The sequence below is a fragment of the Harpia harpyja genome, chromosome 10 (genome assembly GCF_026419915.1).
Source record: "Harpia harpyja isolate bHarHar1 chromosome 10, bHarHar1 primary haplotype, whole genome shotgun sequence".
In the NCBI taxonomy this organism is placed as follows: Eukaryota; Metazoa; Chordata; class Aves; order Accipitriformes; family Accipitridae; genus Harpia; species Harpia harpyja.
Window position 1 is genome coordinate 36,877,526 of NC_068949.1, and position 11,281 is coordinate 36,888,806.

General features: G+C 40.4%; 1 protein-coding gene across 4 annotated transcripts in view; it reads right to left on the reverse strand.

The window, feature by feature from the left end:
• Positions 1-5,448, reverse strand: part of NRAP (nebulin related anchoring protein) — a 53,262-nt gene extending 47,814 nt beyond the window's left edge. For 3 of the 4 annotated variants that reach the window (XM_052798448.1, XM_052798447.1, XM_052798445.1), the window contains exons 1-5: positions 5,180-5,448; positions 4,819-4,913; positions 4,043-4,130; positions 832-936; positions 183-287 (exon numbers count right to left, since the gene is read on the reverse strand). In XM_052798448.1, the coding sequence (XP_052654408.1) occupies positions 183-287; positions 832-936; positions 4,043-4,130; positions 4,819-4,913; positions 5,180-5,251 (465 nt within the window). In that variant the 5' untranslated portion in view covers positions 5,252-5,448. The remainder of the gene's footprint in view (positions 1-182; positions 288-831; positions 937-4,042; positions 4,131-4,818; positions 4,914-5,179) is intronic. The other variant, XM_052798446.1, reaches the window with a different exon arrangement.
• Between the last annotated feature and the right edge of the window lie 5,833 nt (positions 5,449-11,281).

An 11,281-nucleotide genomic window follows, 5' to 3' on the forward strand; every position in this document is an offset into this window, starting at 1 on the left:
GGCAATAGCACTGTTATGTGACTTTAATCACTTACATGGTTAAATATTGTTATTGACAGAAGTAAACATGTCAGTCTCTCCTTTGGTAACATCTTACCAAAGGTTGGCTTTGGTGCACTGGTAAGTCTTCAGAATATGATAGACCACGAAAATAGAGCTATTCCAAACATCAGCCCACTTACATCACTCAGAGTCTTCTCTGCCTGTGTTACCTTGACCATCTCAGGATCCGGGGTGGTTCCTGAGTACCATGGTTTTCCTTCCTCATAGGCAGCATAGTAAGCATTCTACAAAACAAAAATTAAATAACTACCAATCTTCACCCTTGTTTTAATACACAACCATCTGATCTGACAGAAAAAAGGAAACACACACAATGCTGTGGAAGTGAAATTTACTCTCTGCAGACATACAGCACAAGGCCTACACTCCATATACCTTCAGAATGCTAGGGCAGAACTTGTATAACAAGAACTGACATCAAGATGTCAGGACCTGGGATCCTGGAGTGAGACTCAAATAACTCCCCCTGGGAATCAGATCACTTGTTGTGAAGCTTCAGTGCTAGTAGAAAGAAGACACGTTAAGTATGGCTGTACATGCAGCAGTCCAAACAGCTAACTGTAAAGATACACTCTTCCTTCCTCATCTTCTGATTCTTGCACCCTAAGCTATAACTGAGCTATGCTGCCTTGAAAAGTTTAGCCAAATGAGAAGCAATAGCTTTTTTAGAATTTAAATGCTGTGAGTAAAACCCTAACAATCAGGACTGCCAAGGCCAATTCTTGGTCTCCTGAAGGCTAGTGGCTTGGAGACTTGGATATTTCTTACCTGGGTGGCCAGTTGTTGGGCTTTATAGGCAGCTTCAATTTCTCTGGACCTTACATCCCATTGAAAGACTGATTTGAATTGTTCACCCTCTTCTCGATATTTTATCTTAAAAAAAAAAAAGACTTTGGATTAGTAGTTTATTAGTACAGACTAGCACACCCCCCTCTTAGGAGAAGAACAAGAAGGGAGAAAAACAAGGTGAACAGTCTTTTAGTCCACAGTGATATGGAGTCTTCAAGAACTGCAGCAACAAAAGGAGATGAATGCAAGACAAAACAACAAATACAGTGCAATTCCCACCATAACAAATCCACTTCAGTGCCTGCTAGTTTAGGCTGCACCTTAAACCAGTCTAAAGAAAGGCTACTTCCAAAAACACCTCTGGCCCTACTAGGTGACCCTTCTTCTTGTCTATCACACACTGACACCATCAGCCAGGCAGCCACTGGGCAAATTAGATCAGGGAATTAGTATGTAGACTTTTGCTGTGTTAGCTTTCAGCTGTATCAGTTCCTTCATCGGCCTCACTGCAAAAATCACCAATATCAACATAAGAGAAGCAAAGGAACAATGTGACTACACAGAACTAATTTTCTGGGTGACAGCATCAACACAACTCAGTTTAAGATGATTTACTCTGTTCATAATGTTTACCTGTGTCTGTCTGTTAGATCTCCAACTGCTACAGACCAGCCTAGTTTTCAGTGCCAACTAATAATTTCACCCTGAAGACACATTTATATATAATATGAATGCAGAATCCAAGGGACTATGACAAGCACACCTGATCTACCAAATCTCCACAACTCACAAGACAATATCAATCACCTTCTGAGAGCTTGCAAAACTGTCCATCTTTTCCTCCTTCTCCCTCTTTAGATCAACACCACTTACACTCTGTTTGTGTACAAAAAGGCCACATCACCTGTAGCTCTATGCCATGCAAAGACTACACAAGTACTTCCTCCATGCCACCCATTCTTGGCAAAGGAGTTTTCATGGAAGAGAAGACTGCATTTAGCCCTAAGGTCAAAATGCTACTCTCTAATCCACACCCAACTTCTTCCTAAGATTTTTGCTATTATTGGAACTACACATCTGTAAAGGAGCAGCATATTACACCTGAAATCTGGCATGAAGTTCTGAAAGAATAATTCGGTCTTTAGATAATACTTTTGGGGGAAATAATCTATGAGGATTGAAATCTCTAAGAAATTTTAAGCAGAACATATCAATGCAGCATTAGATGAAAGAACTATTACCTGGTGGGCAATATTCTACTCTCCTATTTCCCTGCACAGTGTCCACGAAGTGTCATGATTGTGTAAATATAAATGACTATTATATTTAGGCCTGGGTCATCATTTTCCTGCTGTTACGTTTATCATGACAGCATACAGAAGTCCAAATGAAATCACAGCTCTGCTATACAACTCACTCTACAAATGCAAAAAATAACAGTCCCTGTCCTGAAGAGTGCAAAATCTAAACTGACTGGACAGAAAAATCACTGAGCAGGTATACCATTATTCCCATTTTATAAATTAAGTACAGAGGTACAGAGATTTGAATGATTCGTCTGCTCACATAGAAATTCTGTGTAGAGGGAGTGAGCTGAATTTTTATCTCTGCATTCAAGTTGGTGTCTCAACATAAGACTTATGTGAGAACATCATGTTAGGATTGAAGAAAGATGTTACATTTTCTGCATAAGAAAAATTCTTACTTAAAAAAACCCAACAATTCAATTTAAATTGCTACAGTAGCAAGTGAACCCTTTTCCCAAGTTGGCATTATTTTCTACATTTACCAGTGCAAAATTTTCCTGCACTCAAAATTTCTACAGAAGTACTCCCTTTCAGTAAGTACTGCAGAATCAGCTTCTTTACTACCCTTAGCAATTTTCTCTCTGGAGCAGAACCTCATTATGTGATTGAAAAGGACAGAAGGTGCTTTAGGTGTAAAAAACAAGGGAAAGTGATCTTTGAGCTATAATTTGTCTGGCGTGTATATTCACATGCACTGGAAGTATCAGAGTCTCATATCACTGCCTAAAAACAGAAATAGAACCTGCTGTAATCCCAGACTCATTCCTGACCAGATCTGTCACACACAGTTTAAAGTAAGTGTGACAGTCACTGCTGAAATAGTTACTGCCCATGATGTTGCAAAAACTGATATATAAGAATACTGTACAAGAATGATAAAAGATAGAGTGTCTGATAAAGGCTATTAATGTACATCAACTTTGTATAGCTAATACAGAACATCAGAATGAATTTAGCATGCTATAATCTAAGAAATACAACTTTCTTATTTTATTTTAATGATGGCTAATCACATCAAAACACATTGGTTTGCCTACTAAATATAGTCATGCAATGAATAGTACTTTAGAGTATTAAAAGACATGACATTCAAGAAAATAGCATTACACATAGACGTGAGATAGCTATCAATTATTGGCTGTTTCTGTATTTCTCATTTCATAAAATTCTTAGAAATGCAAGTTTGAAACAAATGTATCTGGAGGAAAACAATGCAAGACAGAAAAGAATGACATTTGAAAAGAAAGAAGACTTTGAGCACCCCTAGAGGTTTGCCGGGGCACAGCAGCCTTTTAGGGGATTGATGCAGTTAAAAGGGCATGGAAAGCTAGTCCATGCTGAACGCGTTAGCAAAACGTTTTCGGTATAACCATACAAAACTCCCTGGACTTCGTGTTTTGTCATCTCAGGTTTGCCAGAAATACTTGACAAAGTATTTATAAGAACTTTTGCCTACATCCCACTGAGACAGAATTTATTTTTTGTTTCGTGCCCTTTAGTATCTGTTTCAGAAGAGATCATAGAGCAAGTAGGTCATTCTTGTTCCCAATGGCTGTGTAAACCCCCCTGATTTAGTTACTAAGTTTACATAGCTCTGGGCAGTTTATGCGAACAATGCTTCCATGTAGATTATCAGATATGGCAGGTGAGAAACTGCTATCCATTTTTCTTTCTGAAAATAGAAGCAAATTCAGATCTAACCTTTCTTACTCATGAGTCAATGCATTTTAAAAATTATGATTCAAACCCAGGCTGAGATCCTACTGCTCTAAAAGAACACAGGAGGGTAAGTAAAGAATACATACTTATTTCCAAAACAAGACACATATATGGTATCAAAATGTAAAACAAAGCCAAATACATTTGGCCCTCCAGCTTCTTACCTCACTTACCACTTCCGACAGTTTTTTTGCATTCATATTTATTGGTGTCTCAAATACACTTGTGAACGCATTGGTTTTGGGATTATGCCTAAAAAAGGAAAGTGTGAAAGTATATTAGGAATGTACGAGACAGCCCACCAGAAAGGTTCTCTGTGAGCACTCAAAAACACAATACCAGCTTCTACCCCTCCATACATAACTTTTCCCTGACTCACACACAGGTTTCAGATTATATTCAAGTTATCATTGCATGGAGTAGGTGCCTAGAGCAAAATTAATTTTAATGATCGTCATATCAATGCTGTGTTTCTAATAACAAAAGAGAATAATAGAATAAAAAACAACTGTCATCTCTCCTTTTTCTGCTGACAAATTTGACAGGAATTGATCATTATAAAATAAAAACTTCCTAGAACAAACCAACTCCAAAATCTGCATTTTATACATTTTCCTGATGATTAGCTCAACCTTGTTAACTCTTAACCGCAGATTTGGAAAGCACTGAATTTTATGGTTTGGTTTATTTTCTTCCCACAATACTGAAATGGAACTTAATTTGGTATCTTTTAACACACTGGACAAATGAGGAAGCTTTATATACAGTAACAAGAGTTTCCCATCATTTCTATATCCCAAAGATATGCATGAAGGCACTAACAATACATAATTTCACATTACACATGGGACCAGGCTGAGTCCAAATGGTGATTACATTATTACATTAAAATGACTTGGCATTTTAAACCTTTGCTCTAAAAAAAAGAAAACACACTTACGCTTGACAGTAAGGCTTTTTCTCATGACTAACAAAGTTGTTTACTGTTAACATCATCTTGCATACTTCGCAGTGAAAACAGGCTTTATGCCATGTCTGGAAATACCACAAAACAGAAACCAAACAGACATGATTTGTATTTCATTATTACTCTGTTGATTTTTAAATTTCAGTATTGATCCTAAACATTCATTTCATGAATTTGAAGAATTCTTCTTCAAATATACGCCTATTATTAACTCATTTCAGTTCTGAACCCAGTTATGAGTAAAGAATTTTTGGAACCGAGAGATTTGCACTGTGTTAAAAGTGCCAATCTGTACATTTATTATAGTCCAAAATAATAAAGAAAGAGAACTGACCTGATCTATACAGTTAATCTTCTCAGCAGGGTAAACCCCATAGCCACATCTAGCACACGGCTGCACATTCATCTTGAAATCCACGGAGTGAAAAATATATAGGTCTATACAAAAGGTTCAAAGAGTATAAAAGTGACTTTTTGGCCTGTGCAAAGCACACTCTAGACACTCCAGTCAAGGCCTTTTGCTGTGGTCAATGGCTCCCATTAAAGCTCTGAATTGAAGTCTGTTGCTCCGTTTGCTGACCTTCTGTTTCAAAGTCAGCTGCAGGCTGGCTTTTAAAGCTGCCAGTTAGTAAGAGCGGTTATTTTGGCAACTGTGTCAGTGCGTAAGGGAGGGTAGCAATATCTTTCTCTAAATAGAAGAATGAACTCACAGAAACAAATCACGTCCATGTGAACGTTAGAGTCTGATCATTTAGTATTTCAGTTTTGCTGTAAAGCCAGTTGTCATAAGCCCAGGATGAAAAGTATATACAAGCAGCAGCAGCAATTTATCATAGTCTCTCGTCACCCTGATATACAGCAAGTGACCTCATGAAGGACTACTCTGTGTTTAGGAACAGCCTCATATTAGAAGGAGGTACCACCAGAGACACAGGCCGGAGATGGGTTTGGAGCTTCCTGACCCTTTGTTGGATCTAGAATAGGTACACCACCGTTGTTCCAGCCAAGTCACTACTTTTTTCCCTTGGTGCCAGCTCAGTTTCACCTTGTATGTTATGGGCAGCAGAGCAGAGCACACTCATTTCTCATGTCTTTCTGTTTCATCAATCTATCACTACATCTCCAGGTGTAGGAGGACACACAGTGAAATGGGCAGAGCCTCTTATCTCACAGAGTTCTAAACATGATGGGTACAAACCCAAACATCTATCTCCTACAGGAAAAACTTCAGAAAGGAACCATTTACTTTTGAATAGAATGAACAAAGCAGCTATTTAAAAGTGTTCACAAAGAGTAGGCTGGCATAGATCAGAATATAAAAATTCCTTTGCCAAATAACGATAAGGAATTATTATGCCTGATATTAGGATTCAAGCACGTTATTAAGGTTGTGAAGTCTGCTCTGAACAAAAGAAGCTATTAAACTCTACTGCTACAAATGGTCAGAATTTGAGACTTACATCTCACTTAATTATAATACCTCCAGCTGCAGGGCTCCATAACCCTGGGACAGAGCTAAGAGTTATCTCAATCCAGGTAAAAGTCTACTTAGTTGTCCATGGATCTGCACCACTTCCCATGCCTGCAGCAGTCCTGGGATATTGCTAAGCACTTTCCTTTTCTATAAATTACAATTAAATCAAAATAATTTCTGTCTAAACCTTCTGGTATGCTTAGAGAGCCTCCTATTCACCTCTCCATAGAGATACACAGTTCTGCTTAACTTATTATTACTACTTTTACTGAATGCTGACAATGTACTGGCACAACGTACTGTCAGCAACTGGTGTGCTGAAAATAGAGTCTCTAATCTGAAGAGCAATGGGTATGGCACAAAGTCCTGAAAACACTTGAGGCCCTTCAAAGTAAGTAATTAATATCAGTATATAAACAGAAGTATTTTCATTTAAAAAAAATGTTCACAGAACATAATTTCTTGTATTAAAATAACTGCTGAGTTACCTCATGTTATTCTTTTGGGGATCAGGAGTTATTTTATGTTGACCAAGTTATATCACAATAATATCTATCCTGCTCACACCTGTGAAACAAAATAGTTTGGAAGTCTTCCAGTTCCCTTCTCACACAGGTTTTCATCTTGTCCCAGATTGCCATTCTGTTTATGCAAGTGACCTATGTTAGGGTCACAGTGGCCAGGCTGTCCCCACCTTATTTAGCACTGGGCACACTACCAGCTGCTGCCTCTCATCTACTCCAAGAGTCACCATATTGTATATTTTCTCGATAGTCCTAGTTGTCTTCATGCTGTCTCAATCCATGCTAGAGCCCTTGTCTCACACTTTGGCAAGAACAAAGATGCATGACCTGCTCCTGTCCCAGCACAGACAATGCATTGTTTAAGGCCCTCCTGAAATGAGTTCTGAGAGGTGCTGAAAGCACGACATCCCTGAACCACACTAAAACATAAAGACTTGGCAACTACAGAACAAATCATTCATCCAGGAGTCACCTGAACACTGATGATCTGGACAGGACTCCAGCCTGGAGCATCAGTATATACAGTCCATATGCACTGTGCACCCAGAGAGCATACTAGAGGTCCTTGAGAAGAATGAGTCCATGTGTTCCTTCCAAGAGGCCTGTCAGACAGCTAGAAGTCCTTTATTTCACAGATAAAACTTAGTTCATTTCAAGATATACAAAGCCTGTTTGTTTCTTTTCAGTGACACATATTACCAGCTTGGCTGGAAGTCAGCAAACACATTTTCCAAGTTCTCCTGCTTCTCCCAAGTTACAGCATGTTCAAGAGAAGCATGGTAAGGCACAGTGCCCTATACAGCTACTGCCTTTCTCAGCCACGCTACTTCCCTCACATCCATTGTGTGACAGTTCTGCTGGAGTCTATTGAAGATTTTCCCATTTCTGAGCACCTCAAAACTGTCCTGTTGCAGGGTCTGTTCTTCACCACCCAGGATTAAAACTGATTTGCTAACAGAAAAGAGAGTTTATTGAAAAACAAGCATTGTATGGTCTCATTACAAAGTACGTACTGCATTTTGATCATGTAAGGAATTAAATCACAAAACCAGTGCAAGTTTGTTATCTTGACAAATCTTAGCAAGACATTTTCTCTTCAGTTAAAAGCTCATTGTGGCTTTTTTCCTCCTTTAGTAAGGCCCCATAAAGGCTTTTGATATCAATGAAAATCTTAAAAGGCTTTACTTAACAGTAGAACCTTAATCAATGCGGTTTAAAAGTACTGCAGTTACGTGTAAAGTACAAGGAGACAGTACCTTGAAAGTGCAAATTAGTAGGAAGAAACATTGTTACCTCTCCAACCTCCTTAAATTCATTGAATTAGCTGCATAGAAAACGGGGCATGTCTGCATCCTGAATCTGAATTTTAAAAGCACACATTAGTTACACAAAGTAACCTCTTAACAGACATTCAAGTCAGGGCCACCTTCTCTGTCACTCCTGAACAGTGGCTGTGCCCTTCCAGCCACATGACTAGCGGGAAGCCAGATACCACAAATTATAGCAACCCTATCTTCCCTCTGTTTGCAAAAAAAAAAAAGCTTCTGTTTCACTACACAAACTGGGGGTGTTATCCACTGTTAAAAGCTGCCTGTAAACGTTCAAACACTAGACCAGCCTCATCATAACCTTCTCTGAACTACGTGGTTAATTAGTTACCTGGTCTCAGGACCTTTTGCCTCATATAGCCTCGCCACGCTAATCAAATTTAGCATAGTAGCAAATCCAGCTTGCAAAAATATTGAAAGAAAGCTGGAAAAGACTTATCAACACCAGGATCTCCCAAGACTTGAAGAAAAACCTCTAAGGGACTGCCTTCCAAACTTGTACAGTAGCTTTTTACATTTTTGCTGTTTTGGAAACCAACCAACAACTGTTTACATTTCATGACTAAAAGGATTTGTGCTTACACTTTCCCTTTGTTGCTAGTGTCAGGAAAACCTGAGGGTGTGGAGATTTCGCAAGTGCTTCTAACAGAGCAAAAGAAAGCGAGAGAGGGAGTAGAGAGGAATGGAAAAAAGAACCAACAGGCCAAGAACGCATCACTGTTACAGAGCAGAGAAAGAAATGGTGAGGATGTGCTACAATTTAAGCTGAAACCTTGAAGAAATGTGTGCAAAGCATGCACAGCATAGCCCACGTGCATACAATGAGACCTTCAGTGTCGATGTCCATTTATCATGTATTAGAACCTAAAAAAGACCCAATTTTAAAACTTGTAAAACATGGCATATGCAACAGATCACCTCTGCCTGATTAGAGAAATCCCACGCAAACACATACACCAAACTGAGACGCATTATTTTACTGAATTTCATAAAACTGTGGTGTGCCAAATCACACTGCACAGCCCCCATATTCCCCACAGCATACCAAACCCACCCATCCTTTCTTGCAAAATGTATAAAATTCTAACAACTGTCATTTAGAAGGGAACATCTTGCAAGTCGCTCAAATCCTCCATCCTCAAAGTATCCCCACACCTGCCTCCCAGGTCTCAGCAAAGCCCCATCCTTTCTTTCACAGATGTTGTGCAGAACACAGTACACAGTTATTATTCCAGACAGGTACTATTTAGTTGCCTCAAGCCTTCTAGTTTGTACCTGCCATCTACCTTTCAATTTCCCAAAGGCACGCTCCATTGTCATCTTGCAGCTGCTTACGTGGTAGTTAAAAACTTATTTTCTACAATGCAAATATCCAGTCAAAGGCTTCATTATTAATGTTTTTAGGGAGTAGAGTGAGTCTCTGGGGATAAGAAAAGGAATGCTGATGCTATAGGTATCACATTGCTGGCTCTTCCCCCTGCCCAGTAATGCATACGGCCAGCTGTGCAATGTTATACATGAGAAATTTTTTCCTTCCTGACCCTTCCCCAGATAGCAATCACTCTGTGCCCTGAAGCAAGATACTTCCTTCTACTATCTTTTTAATTTCTCCCTTACTCATTACTGAAAACAAGCAAGATTTTCTGAAAAATCTAGCACCTCACACTGCATTAAAATTGGTTAATCTAACATGTAGTTAAGAAAAGTATTGCAGCATACAGAGGAATCAACCTTTCTCTTTGTAAATGCCAGCAACCAACCTGAAAAGAAAACAGAAATAGGGGGTTCATCAACAGTTTGAGTCAGAAATTCCCCATACACAATTCTGTTAGCAAACTCTTTAAAATTGGCAAGCATTATCAGATACAGTATCACTTTTTCAATAGCAATACAATGACTTTTAGAAAAAAGCCATTTCTATGTCTGCTAATTCTGCTGTGAGGGCCAGATGGCAATGGATAAACATTTTCATCAAGATATAGAAGGTCACAGCTGGCAAATAGCTTCTGGATTTCCTAGATAACCCCCATACACATCATCAGGAAACTACATTTGGATTTGCTGAAGTTCAGGTGCCACTGCCAGTCATTGCTGGTGATGGCACAGTCTCCCTCATCTCCTCCACACGCATTTACTTGAAGATCTATACATCTCCAGCGTCTCTGTTGTCCATAATGATCCATTATGGATTTAGAAGTGGTGCTGTTTTCTTGAAAAGAAGCAGCTAACAGATGGCATGAGAGGAACCATGGGATTCTGTTAGTTTGATTTTCAGGAGAAAACTTTGGCTACGTATCCAACCAGGAGCTACAGGCATAATCCCACGAAGCAGAGACCGGCCCCAGCAGCAGCATGCAGACACACGGCAAGAGCCGCTGCGCCGTTCAGATGCTCCTCCATCACATTGAAGCAGTGACCTGTCGTGAAGCAAAAGGCTGTTTGTTACCATGCCTGTGTTTTGTGCCAATTACGAGGCAGTTACACTGAAAAATGTCACTTTGATGTAAATCTCTTCAGGTAGTGAATGTTAAACACCACGCACTGCTGGGTAGGTGTATGATTTTGCAGGATTGGAGCCCGCATCCAGGAGTAATTAGCAAGACCGTGCCAGTTTTCAGTCCGTGTACTGGACTGCTGGGCCTGATGCAACGGCTACACAGTAGGATATCGTAATTAGCAGAGATGCAACACACTGAATAATTGGACAGATAAGGAAGCGCCACTGAAGTTTATATAAGGGAAAATATTGCCTTAGATCTAGACAGTCTCGTGTCACCATGAAACTTAAGGCTCTTCTTTCGCGGGGGTGTGACGGAGCACAGCTATTAAGAAGCGGTAATTTCCTTTTTGCTGTGAGGAAGCCGTCATTACCAGGGAAGCGAGGAGGGCCCGGGGGCAGCACCCGAGCCCCTCGGCCAGGGGGGCCCGGCTGGGGAGCGGGGCGGGAGAAGCCCTCGCCTCCCCCAACCCCGCACCCGCCCCACCGCCGCCGCACCGGGCGAAGGCCGAGGCCGAGGCCGAGGCCGAGGCCGAGGCCGCCCCCGCCCCGGGGGACAGGCCCGCAGTCCCGCCGCAGCGGGGCGGAAGGCGCGGCCCCTCCGGGACAGGAC